Genomic DNA, 25,005 nt, shown 5'->3' with positions numbered 1-25,005 from the left:
ACATCCATTTTTAAACTCTAAACTCTTTCCCTCACCACACTTCTCCCCAAACATCCATTTTTAAACTCTAGACTCTTTCCCTCACCATACTTCTCCCCAAACATCCTTTTTTAAACTCTAAACTCTTTCCCTCACCATACTTCTCCCCAAACATCCATTTATAAACTCTAAACTCTTTCCCTCACCACACTTCTCTCCAAACATCCTTTTTTAAACTCTAGACTCTTTCCCTCACCATACTTCTCCCCAAACATCCTTTTTTAAACTCTAAACTCTTTCCCTCACCATACTTCTCCCCAAACATCCTTTTTTAAACTCTAAACTCTTTCCCTCACCATACTTCTCCCCAAACATCCTTTTTTAAACTCTAGACTCTTTCCCTCACCATACTTCTCCCCAAACATCCTTTTTTAAACTCGAGACTCTTTCCCTCACCATACTTCTCCCCAAACATCCTTTTTTAAACTCTAAACTCTTTCCCTCACCATACTTCTCTCCAAACATCCTTTTTTAAACTCTAGACTCTTTCCCTCACCATACTTCTCTCCAAACATCCTTTTTTAAACTCTAGACTCTTTCCCTCACCATTCTTCTCCCCAAACATCCTTTTTTAAACTCTAAACTCTTTCCCTCACCATTCTTCTCCCCAAACATCCTTTTTTAAACTCTAAACTCTTTCCCTCACCATACTTCTCCCCAAACATCCTTTTTTTAAACTCTAAACTCTTTCCCTCACCATACTTCTCCCCAAACATCCTTTTTTAAACTCTAGACTCTTTCCCTCACCATACTTCTCCCCAAACATCCTTTTTTAAACCCGAGACTCTTTCCCTCACCATACTTCTCCCCAAACATCCTTTTTTAAACTCTAGACTCTTTCCCTCACCATACTTCTCCCCAAACATCCTTTTTTAAACTCTAGACTCTTTCCCTCACCATACTTCTCCCCAAACATCCTTTTTTAAACTCTAAACTCTTTCCCTCACCATACTTCTCTCCAAACATCCTTTTTTAAACTCTAGACTCTTTCCCTCACCATACTTCTCTCCAAACATCCTTTTTTAAACTCTAGACTCTTTCCCTCACCATTCTTCTCCCCAAACATCCTTTTTTAAACTCTAAACTCTTTCCCTCACCATTCTTCTCCCCAAACATCCTTTTTTAAACTCTAAACTCTTTCCCTCACCATACTTCTCCCCAAACATCCTTTTTTAAACTCTAAACTCTTTCCCTCACCATACTTCTCCCCAAACATCCTTTTTTAAACTCTAAACTCTTTCCCTCACCATACTTCTCCCCAAACATCCTTTTTTTAAACTCTAAACTCTTTCCCTCACCATACTTCTCCCCAAACATCATTTTTTAAACTCTAAACTCTTTCCCTCACCATACTTCTCCCCAAACATCCATTTTTAAACTCTAGACTTTCCCTCACCATACTTCTCCCCAAACATCCTTTTTTAAACTCTAAACTCTTTCCCTCACCATACTTCTCCCCAAACATCCTTTTTTTTAACTCTGGACTCTTTCCCTCACCATACATCTCCCCAAACATCCTTTTTTAAACTCTAAACTCTTTCCCTCAACATACTTCTCCCCAAACATCCTTTTTTAAACTCTAGACTCTTTCCCTCACCATACCTCTCCCCAAACATCCTTTTTTAAACTCTAAACTCTTTCCCTCACCATACCTCTCCCCAAACATCCTTTTTTAAACTCTAAACTCTTTCCCTCACCACACTTCTCCCCAAACATCCTTTTTTTAAACTCTAGACTCTTTCCCTCACCATACCTCTCCCCAAACATCCTTTTTTAAACTCTAAACTCTTTCCCTCACCATACTTCTCCCCAAACATCCTTTTTTTAAACTCTAAAGTCTAAACTCTTTCCCTCACCATACTTCTCCCCAAACATCCTTTTTTAAAGTCTAAACTCTTTCCCTCACCATACTTCTCCCCAAACATCCTTTTTTTAAACTCTAGAGTCTTTCCCTCACCATACGTCTCCCCAAACATCCTTTTTTTAAACTCTAAACTCTTTCCCTCACCATACTTCTCCCCAAACATCCTTTTTTAAACCCTAGACTCTTTCCCTCACCATACTTCTCCCCAAACATCCTTTTTTTAAACTCTAAACTCTTTCCCTCACCATACTTCTCACGAAACATCCTTTTTTAAACTCTAGACTCTTTCCCTCACCATACTTTTCCCCAAACATCCTTTTTTTAAACTCTAAACTCTTTCCCTCACCATACTTCTCCCCAAACATCCTTTTTTAAACTCTAGACTCTTTCCCTCACCATACTTCTCCCCAAACATCCTTTTTTTAAACTCTAAACTCTTTCCCTCACCATACTTCTCCCCAAACATCCTTTTTTTAAACTCTAAACTCTTTCCCTCACCATACTTCTCCCCAAACATCATTTTTTAAACTCTAAACTCTTTCCCTCACCATACTTCTCCCCAAACATCCTTTTTTAAACTCGACTCTTTCCCTCCATACTTCTCCCCAAACTTCCTTTTTTAAACTCTAGACTCTTTCCCTCACCATTCTTCTCCCCAAACATCCTTTTTTAAACTCTAAACTCTTTCCCTCACCATACTTCTCCCCAAACATCCTTTTTTTAAACTCTAGACTCTTTCCCTCACCATACTTCTCCCCAAACATCCTTTTTTAAACTCTAAACTCTTTCCCTCACCATACTTCTCCCCAAACATCCTTTTTTAAACTCTAGACTCTTTCCCTCACCATACTTCTCACCAAACATCCTTTTTTAAACTCGAGACTCTTTCCCTCACCATAATTCTCCCCAAACATCCTTTTTTAAACTCTAAACTCTTTCCCTCACCATACTTCTCCCCAAACATCCTTTTTTTAAACTCTAGACTCTTTCCCTCACCATACTTCTCCCCAAACATCCTTTTTTAAACTCTAAACTCTTTCCCTCACCATACTTCTCCCCAAACATCCTTTTTTAAACTCTAGACTCTTTCCCTCACCATACTTCTCCCCAAACATCCTTTTTTTAAACTCTAAACTCTTTCCCTCACCATACTTCTCCCCAAACATCCTTTTTTAAACTCTAAACTCTTTCCCTCACCACACTTCTCCCCAAACATCCTTTTTTAAACTCTAGACTCTTTCCCTCACCATACCTCTCCCCAAACATCCTTTTTTAAACTCTAGACTCTTTCCCTCACCATTCTTCTCCCCAAACATCCTTTTTTAAACTCTAAACTCTTTCCCTCACCACACTTCTCCCCAAACATCCTTTTTTTAAACTCTAGACTCTTTCCCTCACCATACTTCTCCCCAAAATCCTTTTTAAAACTCTAAACTCTTTCCCTCACCATACTTCTCCCCAAACATCCTTTTTTAAACTCTAAACTCTTTCCCTCACCATACTTCTCCCCAAACATCCTTTTTTTAAACTCTAGACTCTTTCCCTCACCATACTTCTCCCCAAACATCATTTTTTAAACTCTAGACTCTTTCCCTCACCATACTTCTCCCCAAACATCCATTTTTAAACTCTAGACTTTCCCTCACCATACTTCTCCCCAAACATCCTTTTTTAAACTCTAAACTCTTTCCCTCACCATACTTCTCCCCAAACATCCTTTTTTTTAACTCTGGACTCTTTCCCTCACCATACTTCTCCCCAAACATCCTTTTTTAAACTCTAGACTCTTTCCCTCACCATACCTCTCCCCAAACATCCTTTTTTAAACTCTAAACTCTTTCCCTCACCATACCTCTCCCCAAACATCCTTTTTTAAACTCTAAACTCTTTCCCTCACCACACTTCTCCCCAAACATGCTTTTTTTAAACTCTAGACTCTTTCCCTCACCATACCTCTCCCCAAACATCCTTTTTTAAACTCTAAACTCTTTCCCTCACCATACTTCTCCCCAAACATCCTTTTTTTAAACTCTAAAGTCTAAACTCTTTCCCTCACCATACTTCTCCCCAAACATCCTTTTTTAAAGTCTAAACTCTTTCCCTCACCATACTTCTCCCCAAACATCCTTTTTTTAAACTCTAGACTCTTTCCCTCACCATACGTCTCCCCAAACATCCTTTTTTTAAACTCTAAACTCTTTCCCTCACCATACTTCTCCCCAAACATCCTTTTTTAAACCCTAGACTCTTTCCCTCACCATACTTCTCCCCAAACATCCTTTTTTTAAACTCTAAACTCTTTCCCTCACCATACTTCTCACGAAACATCCTTTTTTAAACTCTAGACTCTTTCCCTCACCATACTTTTCCCCAAACATCCTTTTTTTAAACTCTAAACTCTTTCCCTCACCATACTTCTCCCCAAACATCCTTTTTAAACTCTAGACTCTTTCCCTCACCATACTTCTCCCCAAACATCCTTTTTTTAAACTCTAAACTCTTTCCCTCACCATACTTCTCCCCAAACATCCTTTTTTAAACTCGACTCTTTCCCTCCATACTTCTCCCCAAACTTCCTTTTTTAAACTCTAGACTCTTTCCCTCACCATTCTTCTCCCCAAACATCCTTTTTTAAACTCTAAACTCTTTCCCTCACCATACTTCTCCCCAAACATCCTTTTTTTAAACTCTAGACTCTTTCCCTCACCATACTTCTCCCCAAACATCCTTTTTTAAACTCTAAACTCTTTCCCTCACCATACTTCTCCCCAAACATCCTTTTTTAAACTCTAAACTCTTTCCCTCACCATACTTCTCCCCAAACATCCTTTTTTAAACTCTAGACTCTTTCCCTCACCATACTTCTCACCAAACATCCTTTTTTAAACTCGAGACTCTTTCCCTCACCATAATTCTCCCCAAACATCCTTTTTTAAACTCTAAACTCTTTCCCTCACCATACTTCTCCCCAAACATCCTTTTTTTAAACTCTAGACTCTTTCCCTCACCATACTTCTCCCCAAACATCCTTTTTTAAACTCTAAACTCTTTCCCTCACCATACTTCTCCCCAAACATCCTTTTTTAAACTCTAGACTCTTTCCCTCACCATACTTCTCCCCAAACATCCTTTTTTTAAACTCTAAACTCTTTCCCTCACCACACTTCTCCCCAAACATCCTTTTTTAAACTCTAGACTCTTTCCCTCACCATACCTCTCCCCAAACATCCTTTTTTAAACTCTAAACTCTTTCCCTCACCACACTTCTCCCCAAACATCCTTTTTTTAAACTCTAGACTCTTTCCCTCACCATACTTCTCCCCAAAATCCTTTTTAAAACTCTAAACTCTTTCCCTCACCATACTTCTCCCCAAACATCCTTTTTTAAACTCTAGACTCTTTCCCTCACCATACTTCTCCCCAAACATCCTTTTTTAAACTCTAAACTCTTTCCCTCACCATACTTCTCCCCAAACATCCTTTTTTAAACTCTAGACTCTTTCCCTCACCATACTTCTCCCCAAACATCCTTTTTTAAACTCTAAACTCTTTCCCTCACCATACTTCTCCCCAAACATCCTTTTTAAAACTCTAAACTCTTTCCCTCACCATACTTCTCCCCAAACATCCTTTTTTTAAACTCTAGACTCTTTCCCTCACCACACTTCTCCCCAAACATCCTTTTTTAAACTCTAGACTCTTTCCCTCACCACACTTCTCCCCAAACATCCTTTTTTAAACTCTAGACTCTTTCCCTCACCATACTTCTCCCCAAACATCCTTTTTTAAACTCTAAACTCTTTCCCTCACCATACTTCTCCCCAAACATCCTTTTTTTAAACTCTAAACTCTTTCCCTCACCATACTTCTCCCCAAACATCCTTTTTTAAACTCTAAACTCTTTCCCTCACCATACTTCTCACCAAACATCCTTTTTTAAACTCGAGACTCTTTCCCTCACCATACTTCTCCCCAAACATCCTTTTTTTAAACTCTAGACTCTTTCCCTCACCATACTTCTCCCCAAACATCCTTTTTTTAAACTCTAAACTCTTTCCCTCACCATACTTCTCCCCAAACATCCTTTTTTAAACTCTAGACTCTTTCCCTCACCATACTTCTCCCCAAAATCCTTTTTAAAACTCTAGACTCTTTCCCTCACCATACTTCTCCCCAAACATCCTTTTTTAAACTCTAGACTCTTTCCCTCACCATACTTCTCCCCAAACATCCTTTTTTAAACTCTAGACTCTTTCCCTCACCATACTTCTCCCCAAACATCCTTTTTAAAACTCTAAACTCTTTCCCTCACCATACTTCTCCCCAAACATCCTTTTTTAAACTCTAGACTCTTTCCCTCACCATACTTCTCCCCAAACATCCTTTTTTTAAACTCTAAACTCTTTCCCTCACCATACTTCTCCCCAAACATCCTTTTTTAAACTCTAGACTCTTTCCCTCACCATACTTCTCCCCAAACATCCTTTTTTTAAACTCTAAACTCTTTCCCTCACCATTCTTCTCCCCAAACATCCTTTTTTAAACTCTAGACTCTTTCCCTCACCATACTTCTCCCCAAACATCATTTTTTAAACTCTAAACTCTTTCCCTCACCATACTTCTCACCAAACATCCTTTTTTAAACTCTAGACTCTTTCCCTCACCATACTTCTCCCCAAAATCCTTTTTTTAAACTCTAAACTCTTTCCCTCACCATACTTCTCCCCAAACATCCTTTTTTTAAACTCTAAACTCTTTCCCTCACCATACTTCTCGCCAAACATCCTTTTTTAAACTCTAGACTCTTTCCCTCACCATACTTCTCCCCAAACATCCTTTTTTAAACTGTAAACTCTTTCCCTCACCATTCTTCTCCCCAAACATCCTTTTTCTAAACTCTAGACTCTTTCCCTCACCATACTTCTCCCCAAACATCCTTTTTTAAACTTTAGACTCTTTCCCTCACCATACTTCTCCCCAAACATCAATTTAAACTCGAAACTCTTTCTCTCACTATACTTCTCCCCAAACATAAATTTAAACTCTAAACTCTTTCCTTCACCATACTTCTCCCCAAACATCCTTTTTTTAAACTCTAGACTCTTTCCCTCACCATACTTCTCCCCAAAAATCCTTTTTTTAAACTCTAAACTCTTTCCCTCACCATACTTCTCCCCAAAAATCCTTTTTTAAACTCTAAACTCTTTCCCTCACCATACTTCTCCCCAAACATCCTTTTTTTAAACTCTAAACTCTTTCCCTCACCATACTTCTCCCCAAAAATCCTTTTTTAAACTCTAGACTCTTTCCCTCACCATACTTCTCCCCAAACATCCTTTTTTTAAACTCTAAACTCTTTCCCTCACCATACTTCTACCCAAACATCTGGCTACAATGCATCCAAATAGCTCTGAACTTTTGCTGTTTCTATTCTAGTTTGCCTTTGCATTACCTTTCAACCATCAACCTCCCAGTTCCACCGACTGAGAGCCTCGCTTCACTGTTACCGCAGACGTCTGAAGCTATCAGGACTTGAGTGTCAAACTACTGAATATCAGGCTGTAACATCCTAACATGGTGCGACATCTGACTTCCGTTGAGTTATCCTCCCCCGTCAGGCCTCTGTTGCAGCACATTTTTTTGTGCGTAGCTACTGTCGCAGACACACAGTCTGCTGTTTGTTACAAAAATTTCTGGGAGCCAAAGGCCCCCCTTCTGTTCAAGACGTGGTAGCTGGAAGCCATTTCCCACCCATAAGCATTTCCGTCTGGACAATTGTTCCCCTGAACAGTGTGTACGCCAAGGCAGCCTTTGCTTTATAACCGGTGGGATTGTTACGCATTGAACGACGACATTTTCGTAAACGCCTGGCCAAAACACCCAGGCATGCACAACTGGATCTGTGGATTTTCCGCAAGGTTTGAGCTGCAATGTGCTTCGAGCCACCGGCGTCGTAAAAAAGGAATAACAAACGTCTCATTAGGCCTTTTTGCTGACCTAGCTTCCCTCAGTGTTCAGCTCACTTTAAAGCAGGCATGCCCTTTACCAAGCAAATGGAGCACGTGCTTTCCTAAAATAACAAACCTGGAGGTTGCATCACTCACATTGTGGATTCAATCTTCCCCTACCTGGATGAAGCCATTCCTTAAATATAAATGTCGAAGGCTTGCAGTTAATTTGCGCTACAGATGCTTTTGAAAGATATTGAAACTGTCTTGTTACAGGAATTGCATTGGAGGCGGCGGAACGCCACTGGAATTATTTATTCCGATTTAAACCGTCTTTTTCATGCTTCATCCCACGGTCGGTTAGGTTTGCAGAAGGAATTTTCTGCATTCTTGATGTTAAAACTTGTCCATTGGAGAAAAAAAAACATTCCACAAAACGCTGCTTGCTCTGGGAGGAAATGATCGTAATCGACCATAATTGGACCGAGGCTTTATTAGGAATTCCCAAAGGCCAAGCCAATGGTACGGTGGCTCTCCGCACAGACTGCTCCAACATAAATATTTAGACTCCCATCTAGCTGTTTGTCTCACAACGAGTGCCCATTTTGAGGGATGAAAGGCAAGAGCGTTCCGATGGTCAGGACATCCGAAGGAAGCAGGCCTCAGCGCTGTCGAGATACACTGTTTGTGAATCTTTTCGACATAACGTGTCATCTTTTCTTTTTTTTCATCCAAAGTCTAGGGTCATGGCCTAGATGGTGGAGGAGCAAGGACACAACACGTGCATCCCCTTCTTGCAGTGAAAACTTTGCTGCATTAAATATTAAAATCATATATTTTTTGCCTTTCTATACGATTTTTCTCATTAAAATCCATTTTATGTTTGTGTTTCTCATTTTGTAGAAACAGTTTTTGCGGTCGTTATTGTGGAGGTTAAAAATATCAGGATGTGTTTTGAACAGAACCAGCCTTTGCCTCGATCCTAAATTCCTGCTTGAGAGTCTAGCGTGGGGAACACCAGTCCAAAGGGAAAAGCCAAATTCCATGGTCAACAGTTTGAATGAACACCACTTGTATAACATTATAATCTGAGGATGGCCAAAGTTGGACTTGGCTCGGTGGAGCATGATAACATAGCAGCCAGATGAGGCATATATATATATATATATATATATATATATATATATATACAGTCGTGGCCGAAAATATTGGCACCCTTGCACTTTTTTCAAATAATGCACTATTTCTTCCAGAAAATTGTTGAAATAAAAAAATATTTTGGTATCCACATGTGTATTTCTTTGGTTTGCAGTGGAACAAAACAAAAAGAGGTCAAAAAACTACTAAATCTTAGCTTATTCCACTCAGAAATCCTAAAATGGCCTGGACAATATTATTAGCACCTTTTAGAAGTTGTTAGAAATAATTGGATTTCAAGCAGGTGATTCTCCTTTACTTGGGAATTTAACTCACCTGTGGTGATTTGTAGGTGCCTGCAATATAAAAAATCACTCATTCAACCAGTTTGAATAGAGAAAAGGAGTCATTCTGCTGTTTTGTGTCACTGTGTGTACCACAATGAGCATGGAGAAAAGAAAGAAAACCAGAGAATTGTCTGAGGAGGTCAGACACAAGATTGTAGCCAAGCATGGACAATCTCAAGGCTACAAGTCCATCTCCAGATACCTTGATGTTCCTATGTCTACCGTACGCAATGTTATCAGGAAGTTTAAAGCCCATGGCACTGTAGCCAACCACCCTGGATGTGTCCGCAAGAGAAAACCTGATCAAAGATTGCAGTGAAGGATTGTTTGAATGGTGAAGAAAACGCCTCGATCAACTGCCAAACAGATTAAAGCTGACCTTCAGACACAAGGTATGACAGTTTCAACTCGCACCATCCGTCACCAACTCAATGAAAGGGGGTTCTGTTTTAGAAGGCCCAGGAGGACCCACTGCTGAGAAAGCCTGACTAGAGATTGCCAAAACTCACCTGAACAAGCCCAAGTCCTTCTGGGAGAATGTCCTGTGGACAGATGAGACCAAATTAGAGCTTTTCGGTAAAGCACATCATCTCTATGTTAACAGAAAACAAAATAAAGCCTTCAAAGAAAAGAACACCTTCCCTACAGTCAAACATGGAGGAGGTTCAGTGATATTTTGGGGTTGCTGTGCTGCCTCTGGCACTGAGTGTCTTGAATGTGTGCATGGCATCATGAAATCAGAAGATTACCAAGGCATTTTGGAGCACAATGTTCAACCTAGTGTCAGAAAGGTGGTTCCCCGTCGAGGGTCATGGTCTTGCAGTAGGACAATGACCCCAAACACGCTTTAAAAAGCACACAGGAATGGTTCAAGACAAAACGCTGAACTGTTCTGAAGTAGCCAGCAATGAGGCCAGATCTAAATCCCATTGAACACCTATGGGGAGATCTGAAAACAGCAGTTGGGAGAAGCCAATCTTCAAACTGGGAGAATCTTGGAGATCTGGAGCAGTTTGCACAAGAAGAGTGGGCCAAACTGCCAGTCGAGAGGTGTCGGAAGCTCATTCATGGCTATAGGAAGCGCTCGACTGCATTTATTTTCTCCAAAGGTTGTTGTCAATAATTAAGTCTGAGGTGTCAATAATTTTGTCAATGCCATTTCTATTTCTATTTACTTTCTGATTTTTTAAAGGATATATTAAGTTCTGAATAAAAAACAAAGGTTCTGTAATATTAACAGTGAAATGAAGAATTGTGGAGACGAATACTTTTGTCAATTTCAACTTATTTTTAGAGAAAATTGTGAATTATTTGAAACTAGAACAATGCGACTGTGTCGCCAATATGCCTCCGCATAGTCCCACAACGGGTAGATGCCATCACTGGGAGGGGGCGGGCCTCCAAAGCCAGTCGCCGACGGCATCCTCCGTCGTGCGAAGTCCTTCCTTGGCACACCTGAGCTCCTCACCACATACAAGGCTTTCATCCGCAGCTCTATGGAATACTGCTCTCCCCTCTGGTCTGGTGCTCCTGCCTCACACCTAGCCCGTCTTCACGCTGTTGAAACCAAAGCGTTCAGAATCATTGGAATCTCCCGCGATGAAGCTAACTCCAAGGGCCTTTCACTCACTCACCGCAGGCAGGTTGGTGGTCTTTCCGTCTTCTACCGACTCCTCTCTGGCCTTGCCCCCCCAGCCCTCTCTGGGCTCTGTCCCCCAAATATTCCTACAGGTCGCACAAGATCTGCCTGTAACCCTCTTATGGTTAAACTGCCAAAATCAAGACTTTCTGCTCACCTTCACTCCTTCATTCCTCTTTTCTCCCGCCTCTGGAACAAACTCCCTCACTCTCTTCAATCCCACTCCACCCTCCAGGTCTTTAAAACAGCTGTTCACCACCATCTCTTATCCTCCCCCATCCAAAACCTTGATCTTTTCTACCCCCGCTCATTTCGGTCCCCTTGTGTTTTATACCTCTCCGCCCCTCCCCCCTCCCCTTCCCACGCCTCCTGCCCCCATGCCCTCTCCCTCCCACACTTCTCCCTGCTCTCAAATGTTGTGGTTGTGTGCTTCCCCTTCTCTCCCCATCTTGTCTTCCGCTCCCTCTTTTTGTATATTTTGTTTGTCTGGTTGATTTGTTTGTGAAATAAATGTTAGCTCTTTCACGAGCCTCGATTCAGTATACAAAAAAAAAAAAAAAAAAACGCTACATATGTATGGGTAGTGGATCACGTTTGTGAAGTTTCGTGTTGATTGGATAAGGTTCGTTTTTCAATCCAAAATGGCTGCCAAACCATGTGACCTATGATGTCATAAATTTAATATTTCAATACAAATGGGTCGTAGATCATGTGCATGCAATTTCAGATTTTTAGGATAAGGAATTCGACTAAAACATTTTTGGCTGTTATACCACTTCACCTATGATGACATCATTATCATACTTTTGTCCCCCATTGGGAGTACTTGACAATGTACCAAGTTTTAAAAAAATTCCATTCAGCGGTTTCCGAGAAATAATTGTTTTATTATTTGCTTTTAATCCAAGATGACTGCCATAACAAATGACCTATGATGTCACAATTGTCATAAAAAATATTCTGCATGGGTGTCACTCCTACGCTGAAAGTTTTGTCTCAATCGGACATATGGTTGCTGAGAAAAACGAGGTTTAGCCTCAAGATCTTGGCGGCGACCGCACGGTTTTTCGAAGCTGTACACGTTCTCCACGTTTCGAAGTTAAGTAATTGTTCACAATTGTATTTTTCTCGAAACTCTATTTATCTTTCGGTGTGTGTACCTATAGTGTGTCCCTCGGGAGATTCTCGGTGTTAATCCTTTCATACCTGTATAACAAATCGTCGGTTATTTCGTGCCATGTTTTTTGAGGCCGAGTACCGTGTCCTACCTTGAGGCTTTGTTTTTCTCTCAGCGTTCGATTGTGCTCCAATTACTTTCGTTCTCTCAGTTTTTCCCAATCTTTTCACCCCATACGTCCTTGTTTATAACCTCAACTCAAAAAAAAACATTTCCTTCTCTGTTCTTATTCGTTGTTATTATTCGTTTATTCGTTGTTCTTATTCGTTCATTCGTTCTTCGACCACGTGTCGAGTTTTTTGGAGTGTGTGTCCCCATTTCCCCAGATAGTTTTCACTGTTCAATTTGAAAATGTTTAAACTTTCCCCTGAAGTACTGTATTCTGTCATATATGATAACACCTTTACCTTTTTCTTCTTCTTTAAAAGGGTGCTTTCGACTTGCTCACCAAATCTATTCATTCCAAAAAAAAATTCCATCTCTTACAGTTCCTCTTTTCTACATTCGCTAAACTCACCTGCACTCCACTCCCCCTCCCCCCTCCCCCCCCCCCCCTCTCCCTCCAGCGTCCTTAAACGTTTTTTTTGACTCGAAGGTCACAAGAAACTAATTTTGCAATAAATGTTCGTTTCCCATTAATCGTACATTTTCTAAAATCCAAACTCACCCCTCCCCTCCAAATCTTCCCCATCACCCATCCCTTTCAAATCTCCCACATTGCCCCTCCCCTCCAAGTCTTCCCCATCACCCATCCCTTTCAAATCTTCCCCTTTGCCCTCCCCTCCAAATCTTCCCCGTCACCCATCCCTTTCAAAAATCCCCCCTTGCCCCTTCCCTCCTAAACTCCCCCCACGCCGCTCCCCTCCTAGACTCCCCCTCGCCCCTCCCCTCAAAAACTCCCCGCTAACCCCTCCCCTCAAAAACTCCCCCCTTGCCCTCCCCTTCAAATCTCCCCACCCTCATTTCTTCTGCATTTCCCCCCTCTCACCCCTCCTCCTCAAAGCGTCATCCCCGCTTCTTCCCCCTTCCAACTCTCACCTCCATCTCCCCCAACCTTCTGCCTCGCTCTTCCCCCTCCTCAATTAACACCTCACTGTGCCTCACCCAATCACCTTCAAACATTTTGTCCGCCCCATCCTTCCCTTTCTCCGAGCTATTCTGAAATCTCTGACACACTGTCAACAGCTCTCCCTACCTCTTCCTCCTCTTCCACATCTTACCCTACCCCCCCCCCCCCCCCCCACCCCCCTGTTCTGTATCCGATGTTCTCTCCTTCCTCTTCATTAACAGTATGGACCTCAAACATCCGGGGCCTTCGCTCAAACTTGACTGATCTCTCCATACAGGTTGCTTCTGACAAACCAGACTTGATCTGCATAATATAAATTTTCCTCCTTCATGATGTCTCTGATTCCTTGGTATCTCTCCCAGGTTACTCCCTCCTCCGGTATGATAGACCTGAGCCTCGTCCTGGAGGGGGGGTTGCTATCTTTATAAAAAACTCTTCCTCACTCGCCCTGCACTGCCCTCTCTCCACCTCACCCCCAGGAATACCTCTGGCTACGGCTTTCCCTTCGCTCCCACCTTTTGTTCATATGTGTGTTGTACCGTCCACCAAACAGAGATGACTCCATCTACATCTCGCTGTCTGATAATATGGACCAACTTCTAACGACTCATCCCAACTCTCTCTTCCTCATATGTGGTGATTTCAATTGTCACCATGCCAGTTGGCTGGGCGTGGGTACCTCTCTCACCAGCCATGGCTCCTCAGCAAAGGACTTCTGCAACTCACTGGGACTGACACAATCTGTCAATTTCCTGACCCGGATCTCAGTCAACGGAGCATCTTCTCTTCTGGACTTGGTTATGACTAACTTCCCTGCAAATGTCTGCTGCTCTTCTTCTGCTCCAATCGGCTCATCTGATCATGTGCTTGTTAAAGTGGACATCTCTCTGACCATTCTCAGAGAGCCTCCTCAGCGTCGACGAGTCTGACATTTCACTCCGGCCAACTGGCACGGTCTTCAAGCAGCCATCAATCATCTGGACTGGTCTCCCATCTCTACCGCCTCTGACATCAACTCATCCTGGGAATTTTTCCAAAGTAAATTGCTCTCTCTCATGCACAGATTTATCCCATCTCGTCTTCAGTTGTCATACCCTTCCTCCCGTACATGGTACACGGAATCTTGTGGTGAGGCTGTTTCCCAGAAACAACTTGCCTTCGCCTCCTTGAAAGCAAATCCAATGGAATGAAATCTCATTTCCTTTCACAAAGCCCGAAACAAGTGTGTGTCCACCATCAGGAGAGCTAGGAAACATTATCTCTCCGTTCTCAAGACCGAACTCTCAAATCTGTCTCCCTCTTCCAAATCCTGGTGGCGTCTGTTCAAATCTGTTTCTGGTGTTTGTTCCCCCTCCATCCCCTCCCTTACCTCAAACGGCTACACAGCTGACTCCGCACGTGAAATATCTGAATGCCTCAACTCTGTGTTTGCCTCTAAATCTTGTGTCCCAAACCCATCCCTCTCTGTACCCACCGTACCCAGTCGTACCCAGCTGCTCCTGGACTTTGTGTCCTTTCCTCCTGACAAGGTGGAAAAGTTTCTGTCAATCCTCGACTCTGATTCTGCAACTGGACCTGACGGCATCAGCCCACGGGTCCTAAAATCCTGTTCTTCTGCTCTTTCACTCCCTCTCTCTGTTCTCTTCACCCTCTCTTTTGCTCAAGGTCATCTGCCATCTGCTTGGAAATCAGCCAGCATCACCGCTTTACACAAAAAAGGTGCAAAAACAGATCCTAGCAACTACAGACCAATCAGCCTTCTCACAATTATCAGCAAAGTCATGGAATCCATCATTGCTTCGGATATGAAATCTTTCCTCTTCTCCAATGGCTTGATCTCTGATCATCAATTTGGTTTCAGACCAGGTCACTCTACTCTGGACATGCTGCTTCTCCTGTCTCAACAATGGATGGAGGTCCTCAATGCCAAACAGGAAATTAGAGCTGTCTCCCTTGACATATCACATGCCTTCGATACGGTCTGGCACCCCGCTCTGCTCACCAAACTCTCCTCCTTTGTTATCCATGGAAATCCCCACGCATGGCTGGCGGACTTCCTCTCTAGTCGTAGTCAACGTGTGGCCCTGAATGGGTTTCTCTCATCTCCTCTTCCTGTTCAGGCTGGAGTTCCCCAAGGCAGTGTTCTGGGCCCTGTGCTTTTTCTGGTCTTCATCACTGATCTCTCTGACTCTCTTGAAAATCCTCTCTATCTTTTTGCTGATGACTCCACTCTCTGCCGCTCCATTCCTCATCCCTCAGATCGGCAATCTGCAGCCTCCTCACTCTCTGCAGACCTGGACAAAATCACAGACTGGTCAAACAAGTGGAACATGTCTTTCAAGCCTGACTAATCTCACACTCTTACAATGTCTCTCCGAAAAGCCCGACTGGACAACCCTCCCATCCACTTTCGGAATAATCCTCTCCAAGAAACTATGTCACTCAAGCTTTTGGGTCTCACTATCTGCCATGATCTTTCCTTGGAAAACCACATTTCAAATCTGGCCTCCAAAGCCAGTCGCCGACTGGGCATCCTCCGTCGTGCGAAGTCCTTCCTTGGCACACCTGAGCTCCTCACCACATACAAGGCTTTCATCCGCAGCTCAATGGAATACTGCTCTCCCCTCTGGGCTGGTGCTCCTGCCTCACACCTGGCTCGTCTTCACGCTGTTGAAACCAAAGCGTTCAGAATCATTGGAATCTCCCGCGATGAAGCTAACTCCGAGGGCCTTTCACTTACTCACTGCAGGCAGGTTGGTGGTCTTTCCGTCTTCTACCGACTCCTTTCTGGCCTTGCTCCCCCAGCTCTCTCTGGGCTCTGACGCCCAAATATTCCTACAGGTCGCACAAGATCTGCCTGCAACCCTCTTATGGTTAAGCTGCCAAAATCAAGACTCTCTGCTCACCTTCACTCCTTCTTCCTCTTTTCTGCCGCTTCTGGAACAAACTCCCTCACTCTCTTCAATCCCACTCCTCCCTCCAGGTCTTTAAAACAGCTGTTCACCACTATCTCTTATCTTCCCCCATCCAAAACCTTGATCTTTTCTACCCCCGCTAATTTCACCCCAAATCCAGTTTTTTGAAATACCAACTTCTTTCCTGGAAGTCCTTGCAGTGTCCTCGTGTTATATACTTCTCCCACCCCCCCCCCCCCCCCCATTCCCACACCTCCTCCCCCCAAGCCCTCTCCCTCCCACAGATCTCCCGATGTCCCTGCTCTCAAATGTTGTGTTTGTGTGCTTCCCCTTCTCTCCCCATCTTGTCTCCCGCTCCCCTTTTTATATACATTGTTTGTCTGTTTGATTTGTTTGTGTGATAAATGTTAGCTCTTTCACGAGCCTCGATTCTGTATACAAAAAAAAAAAAAAAAAAAGCCCGTACGGACAGATGGACGGACGGACAACCCGAAAACATAATGCTTCCGGCGACTTTGTCGGCAGAGGCATAAAAAGTGCAAGGGTGCCAATATTTTTTGCCACGACTGTATCTTTTTTTTTTTTTTTTTTATATATATATATATATATATATATATATACATATGTCCAGGAAAGGTTTGAGCTGAAGGTGAGGAACAGGAACTCCAGAAACTGCACCTCTCGACCAGAGGCTGATCACCAAAAAAAAAAGAATGGAGATTTTGCTAGCCATGACATGATGGAGGAAGAATATTGATCTTTCCCACATTAAAATACATGTTTGAGGTCGATGGATTATTTCAGATTAGCATAAAGGGATGCTTCTGCGGCCTGCCTAGCGAGAGGTTAAGAAACTATCATGTAAAGACATGAGGAAAGGTCCATTGACAAAACCGTGATCAGTTTTGCTCCAGAACAATATCGAGAGATGCAGGAGAATGTCATCCAAAGTAACCCATTGCCTGGACTTGGCACAGGAAATATTATGAGTGTTACACAAGTATGTCCTGAACGTTATGGGGAACTTTATTGTTTGTTTGTGTATTTTATATGTTCCTTTGTTTTTCATTCCCTGGAGTGGTGGGTGAGGCTGCAGAGGGGTGTGTTTGGGGAAGGGGGAGAGGAGTCTCTGTTTAATGAACTTTCAGTTCACCAAGACCAAGGAAATATCGTTCACCAAGACCAGGGCATCTAAAATGTGTTTCTGGCAAACAGAATGGCCTGTTGTCAGTTGCGACGACATTTGTCCTTTTCTTGCCGAGCAGAAAATGAAAATATTGTATGAATGCCGTGTCGTCAGTCAACAGTTTCTGGGCACTGTGTTTCCAATTTTCACTTGAGGACTTGTTTGATATATATTTTCCCACCCTGACCCGATCCCGTTCTGCCTTGTAGTGTTGAGGAAACGGGGCCTAGTGCAACTTGTAAGCCAAGACTGTAGTTATCGACTTTCATCACAAGCTTGGCATTTGAACTAAGAGAACCCAAGAGACAGATGCTGTTCTTAACACTTCCTCCGGTGCAATAGCTTTTCCGTTTTTCTTTTCAAATCAGACAAATAAGATGCATTCCTGGCGTGAGAGTTGGATTTTGCATATCCCCTTAAGAAGCCTCTGTATAATTTTTTATCGTTGTGTTTTCAAGGCCGTACCCTGATGTACATGAATGATTTGTCTTGCTCGAATACACAGTACGCCAAGGTTGTACATTTGCTCTTCCTGCATTTCACGGCTTCTCTTTCGACGCAAACTGTCGTACCGCTTTCATTGATTGCGTGCATTTTGAAGGACGTGTTTCCTTGATACAATTCCATTGAAAAGATGTCATTCCCAGTGGACGAAGTTATCTTTCCACCCCTGTGTGTCTGTCCGTGAGCAAGATATCTCAAAACGTTATTGACCGATTCAGACAAAACTTGTTGCGTGTATGACGAGGGCGAATTGTTCATATTTTGGTGAACATCTGGATCCGGATACCAGAATTTTTAGATTTTTTAAATGATTCTTCACCATTGAGTGATCCGGCCAAAAACGATATATAGCATGATATTTCAAAAAGCTTTGGACGGATTATGGCAAAACTTGGTGGATGAGTTGGACAGGTGACAAGAACAATCCGATTAGATTTTCGTTCATGTCCGGATGCAGATCCGGCCGAAAACTTCAAATGTTCAGCCTGTTAGAGGTACATGTGCTCTACCGAGTGCCCTTCTGATTTCCATTGTGTTCACGCATGGGTTTGATTCCCAAACTTCAGTCATGGAGAAATTCATGTTCACATTTAATTCATTATAAAGGATTCCATAAATCCTTTCTTGCATTACAGTATATTTTGATTGATTTTTGTTTGGCCAATTAGACCTGTAACAAGCCTGGTGTTGGCTTCGCGGTTAAGGTGCCGGCTTGGGATCCTGGGATCCTGGGTTTGAATCCCGGTCAATCGCTAAATTAACACCAGGGCGGGTTGAATCAGCCTGTCATCCTTCCGCAGTCGGCAAATGGAGTACCAGTTCACTGGTAATTCCCTGTATGTTGCAAAAAGGCGACTAACAGGGTTGGCGGCAGGAAGGGCATCCAGCCATAAAATATTTCTTCAAAAAGGGGACCACGGTGCCCCAAAAAGGCCAAACCCTGCTCTGCGGGGAAAAATGGCCTCTAAAGGTGGTTCAATTATCCCTGTAACAGTTTTGCACTGACTATTTTTATTTGCTAAACCGACCTGAACAACACCGTACTGCGAACCAGGAAACATTAGGAACTACACTGTAAACGTTATGGTTGTTGAACTACTTTGTTAAAAGTATTGCTCCCACTCATGAGCTGTCCCGTTAAATGCTCGCTATGGGTTCCCCTTAGTCGTAGTGGAGGCCCATACAATTTTTGGAGTGTTCATGGTGATTCTTCAAAGTTTCTGTGGCAATGTACCAATCCTGGACAGGTCGGCCCTCAATCACAGGGTGTAGAAATCTTTTTTGCGTGGCAATGGGAATTGAACCCACACCAGTTAGGGCAATGCAACAAGACTTGACGTACGTAAACACCATCATTAATTTAGTATACGACTCTGATAGATTTTTACAATTACAACTATGGAAATGGGTCAAGCATACTGCACTGAATGGATGGGTCCTGTATTTTGGTTCATGAAATCTGGAACCAGAAAAAAAAATTTGGAACCAGATTTTTTTGGAATTTGGAACCAGAAATTTGGAAGATTGTTTGGTATTGGAAACAGAAAAGTAAAATTAAAGGAATTTTCTTAGCGGACAGATTTTGAAGATTTCTTATTAATTTTAAACAACACCGTTAATGGGTTAGCTCAGTGCCAGGATATGAAATATGGCAAATCCTTGTCCTTGTCCCAGGTTCAAATCCTTGTCTGTATGTCAATTTGTCAAACATATTCCCATGTTCTTGTCCTAACAGTGATGTTTGTATGAGTAAGTGTGTGTTACCGATATGAGGTAAAATCATCGTAAGGCTACCTTGAAGGTCTTGGCTGATTAGCATTGAAAACAGAAGAGATACTCTTATAGACAAAGTAGCTAAAAGGGATCTTTTCTGATACAAATAGTATGCAGAACATTGTTTTATATTTATTTATTTAAATAAAATCTACCTGGGTTCACCCAAATTGCTTTCGATATGAACTGCAGAAACGATGTGCGGAATCACATTTATGTTGTTATCCCTGTGCAGTTTTGCTTATTGTTTGCCTTTGAAAGGTTTTCTCCATTTATCTTCATTGTGGATTATGTTATTCTGCCCTCGGCCTGTTACGATGCGGTCCTGTCCTGAGCAATCCATAAAACAGGGCAGTTTTCACTTTATGATGTAATAATGGGTATAATTTATCCCAACATAAATGTAACTTCAATCAAGGAATTTAAATGTTTATCCAACTCCCCTTGCCCACTATATGCCGTATTTCACTTATTGCCAACACTGATTGGCAATCAACAAAGAGCTGATGCTCCAGGTCCCCCACCTTTTGGGTGGTAAGAAGAATAGATCTGTGGAAGATGAAAGCTAAATCTTGAACGGTTTTTGAAATATCGCATACACAAGCCAAGTTACTGAGATTGTTGCCATGGCAACATAATTCAGCAAATCACAGCCGTGATATAATCAGGTTGAGATCATGTTATGAGGAATAGAAATCTGCAATATCAAAGTTCAATGTTCAACGGTTTTTGAAATATCACATACTCAAAAGTGCATGGACGGATGATCCGTCGGTCGGACGGAGCTCATTTTAATGTCATCCGTCTCCTCCGACCTTGTCGGAAGGGCAGGAGCAAAAAATAATTATGTTTTAAGTAAATATTATATTGAATGTAGATGCATCGGCCAAAGCATTGTCTGGAAAACATGGTCTTGCCTGATCTATGGGAATTAATATGATGTTTTCTTTGCTGTGGCTGATTCCAGAGTGAAGAAGAGGGTGATCCAGACAAGATGGAGGAAAGAGACACCACGCATTCATTCGTAAACCACTACATCAGTGACCCCACATACTACAACTCTTGGCGACGACAGCAAAGGGACCTGTTGAGGCCCAAAGTTCAGTGCTCGCTCGAGGGAGAGAGGGGCGAGGCCGAGGGAGCCAACCACGTCGTCAAGTCTCCTTACGCTTCATCCGATGGTGATATACGAATGGCCGCCAGCTTTGGGCCGGGATTGGCCGGCTTTTCTTCCTTTGTGTAAAATAAAGTTTAATGAACTGAACTCTGAGTATGAGAAAAAAATCCAGAGAAAAGAAGAAACGTTTTCAGATATGCAGATGAATTTTTACCAAACTTTCTTTTTAATCATTTTTGTTTTTGGGGTCAGACTTTCACGTTTACTCCAAAGGATGCAAGTTATCTGGGTTGGTGAAAAAAATTATGATAAGAGATTTGGTAAATTGCACCGAGCTTTGGCATTTCGAGTTCTGGATCGCAGATGGACATTGGAAGTTAAAAAAAATTTGACTATATGTGATAACACGAAATCATTTAATATACCATGTTGACCAACGTCAAGAAAGACAATCATACCTGTATTTAAAGGCTTCCTCAAAATGCCAACATTGCCCCTCCTCAACATCCCCACTTGCCTCTTTTTCCTTTCCTCTCTCCCCTAACTTCTGTACAAAGAAAGAGAGATATTGAAACTACTTTGGTCTCAGCCTGCAATAGCCATCATTGTATTTGAAGTCCAGAAAATTAGATTTGACATCGCGTGGACCCACTTCGAAAATAGTGAGCCACCTGTTATGCTGCGTCTCATCGGAAAAACCACACAGTGGTAACTTACTGACTTGATGTTCATGAAACCGTGTTTTCTTGACTCGCTCTTCCAAGCCCGCGCGCTCTCTGCCGACGTCCGACAAGATGCAGCGCCTGGCACCAATTGAACTGTTTGGAGTTATCTTTTTGTGATTAGGGTACCTATGGCTATTTCCTCTTATTTTGTGTAAGGATTTGGTTTGAAGTGACGGTAAATGCACCGAGTTCGTGGTTTTATTCCAGCTGTGTACAAAAGGCACTCCTGCATTCCATGTGACCCCTGTAAATTATCAAACGTTGCACCGGTGTACAAACAACCTTCAATTTCCTGTGCCAACAACATGATGTTGATGCCACTTACAACCTGTACAAAAAGTATTCAGCATAAGAATTATCCTGAATCACTCTCTATAATTTTTATTCCATCTATATTTTCCTTTTTTAAGACCATATTATATTATTAAAAGAGCACCAAAGTCCCTGAGTCTGAGTGGAAAAGGCGTGTTGATTAAAGTGTTGCTAATGATCATCAACTTTCTTTGAGAAACCTGCTTGGTGTCCCCATCTGAGCACAGAGCTTGTAATCACTGATTTAAAATCAATTTCCTGTCATCATTTATGTTGTTGACTTTTGGCCTCACAATAACCATCAAGTCCATCCTGGACATTTAGCATCCAGATGAGTTTGTGCCTCGGAATAACATTACACGTAAATCACTCGCTTTTCTTTTTCTATTAACTGTCGCTGTAATCTTGAGATCCTGATCATATCTATCACATTTTGAGCAGTTGAAGATGAAGTATTTTCTATGATGTGTCAAATGTTATTAGCTGAAAATGGCGAACAACAGGAGATGGTGTTATTTTTTAGCGTTGTTTCATCAATAGGCGGTTGAAAGCAAGACAACGATGTTTCTGCGATTTTTTGCATTCATGACCACAAAACACACCCCTTGCAAGTGAATCTTTGGGGATGGGATGGCTTTTGATTTTGCCACCCCAGCTGAGAAGTTGACGCTGCACCTTTAGGTGGGCTAAGAGAGACCTCGAACGTCCACAAAGGAAAAGTATAAGCGATTTTTTTTTTTTTTTTTTTTTTGGGATACAGAATAAAAGCTCGTGCAAGAGCTAACACATGGAACACGAAAACATGCACAGACACATAAAACATACAATGAAGGGAGCGGGAGACAAGAAGGGGAGGGAGAGGGAAGCACATAAGCACAACAACAGCAGAGAACAGGGACGTCGGTAGATCTATGGAAGGGAGAGGGCTGGGGGAGGAGAGAGAGGTACATGGTAGAAAGCAAATTAACACTTCTCGGAATTTTAGGAAAGAAGTTGGGGATTGGAAGAGGCGGATTTGGGATGTTTTAACAGGGGTGGAAAAGATCAAGGTTTTGGATCGGGGAAGATAAGAGGATGGTGAACACCTGTTTTAAAGACCTGGAGGGAGGAGAGGGATTGAAGAGAGTGAGGGAGTTTTTTTCCAGAGGTGGGAGAAAAGAGGAATGAAAGAGTGAAGGTGAGCAGATAGTCTTGATTTTGGCAGTTTCACCAGAACAGGGTTGCTGTTAGATCTTGTGCGTCCTGCAGGAATATTTGGGGGACAGAGCAGGGGCCAGAGAGGAGTCTGTAGAAGACAGAAAGACCACCAACCTGCCTATGGTGAGAGAGAGAAAGGCCCTCAGAATGAGCTTCATCGCAGGAGATACCAATGGTTCTGAATGCTTTGGTTTCAACCGCGTGAAGCCGAGCTAGGTGTGAGGCAGGAGCACCAGCCCAGAGGGGAGAGCAGTATTCCATTGAGCTGCGGATGAAAGCTTTGTATGTGGTGAGGAGCTCAGAAATTCCCAGAAAGGACTTTGCATGATGGAGGATGCCCAGTCGGCGACTGGCTTTGGAGGCCAGCTTGGAAATGTGGTTTTCCCAGGAAAGGTCATGGCAGATAGTGAGATCCAAAAGCTTGAGTGACAGAACTTCTTCAAGAGGATTGTTCAGAAAGTAGATGGGAGGGTTGCCCAGACGGTCGTTTCGGAGAGACAAAGTGAGAGTGTGAGATTTGTCAGGATTGAAAGACATGTTCCACTTGTTTGACCAGTCTGTGATATTGTCCAGGTCTGCAGAGAGTGAGGAGGCTGCTGCCTCCCGATCTGAGGGTTGAGATATGGAGCGGCAGAGAGTAGAGTCATCAGCAAAAATCATCAGCGATCCTTCCATTAGTGCCAAATTTAGCTTCATCGGCTAATTTGTGCACGAACATGTCATATGAAACACGAATGTGTTGGCCTCAACTTACATTAGATATAAAGTAAAATAAACTTACATACATCATATTAGAATACTTAGGATTTTTTTGTTCCTATAATGTGTTGTTTATAAAAGTTTGTTACAAGTATGTATATATATATATATATATATATATATATATATATATATATATATATATATATATATATATATATATATATATATATATATATAGATAGATATATATAGATATATATATATATATATATATATATATATAGATATATATATATATATATATATATATATATATATATATGTATATATATATATATATATATATATATATATATATATATATATATATATATATATATGTGTATATATATATATATATATATATATATATATATATATATATATATATATATATATATGTATGTATGTATGTATATATATATATATATATATATATATATATATATATATATATATATATATTTATAGTATTCGCAGCGGATACAATCCTGGAAAATCCACGAATAGCGAAAGCATGCGAATATCAGGGCATTGTTTCAATAGAAAAGGGGGGATAGGTTCCCGAGTCGCGAAAATCCGTGAATAGAGAGGACCAAACCGCGAACGGCGAGGAAAAATCCGCGAATGGTGATGCAAATCCAGAGAATGTCGACGATAATATGTGACGGTCGATGAAAGTCCCGGAAATGGCGAGACAAAACCCGCGAATGTCGACGAAAACCTGTGAAGGTTGATGAAAATCCCATGAATGTTTACCGCAGCATTGTTTCAATGGGGAAACGCGGGGTACGTTATAGGTTCCTGGCGGGTCCTGATTCATGGAGGAAATTTTTTTAAGTTTAAAATGTTTTCGACCGCAAATGCACATGATTAGTTTCACAAAAATGCTAAATATTTTGAAAAAGGACAACACCAGGAACCATTTCCAATGTATTGAAGGAATGCACTTACAGTTTATTAAAAGTGCTTAACCATACCTTACCGTGAAGTAAAGAAAACACAACACCATCATGTACAGTTTAAATATTTTATTTTTCAAACACATGCAACTTTCAAATGATGATGATGATGAATAAATCCCGTGAATTCCTCGAACTCTGAAAATGGCCCAAATGATAGTCCTGAAACGTCGTGCACTGAGGGAGAGGCAGCAGTTGAGGGTGCTGGTGAGGACACTGAGAGGGTGGCAGGAGAGGAGGATGCTGGTGGTGTTGAGGTGGAGGGAGCAGGGTGAAAGAAATGGGTAATGGAGAGCTGCCTGGCAGATTGCCACATGTTTCGATGCAGCTCTTTGTCGGGGAGAAGCAAATCA

General features: G+C 42.0%; 1 protein-coding gene across 1 annotated transcript in view; it reads left to right on the top strand.

Annotated features, from left to right (window-relative positions):
• SDK2 (sidekick cell adhesion molecule 2) overlaps positions 1–21,888 on the top strand; it is a 990,523-nt gene extending 968,635 nt beyond the window's left edge. Inside the window, exon 45 of the mRNA XM_068126284.2 lies at positions 20,566–21,888. Within this exon, the coding sequence (XP_067982385.2) occupies positions 20,566–20,841 (276 nt within the window). The 3' untranslated portion in view covers positions 20,842–21,888. The remainder of the gene's footprint in view (positions 1–20,565) is intronic.
• Positions 21,889–25,005: the final 3,117 nt, after the last annotated feature.

This window comes from Myxine glutinosa, chromosome 10 (assembly GCF_964187855.1).
Source record: "Myxine glutinosa chromosome 10, kmMyxGlut1.1, whole genome shotgun sequence".
In the NCBI taxonomy this organism is placed as follows: domain Eukaryota; kingdom Metazoa; phylum Chordata; class Myxini; order Myxiniformes; family Myxinidae; genus Myxine; species Myxine glutinosa.
This window is presented reverse-complemented; position numbering and strand designations above follow the sequence as displayed.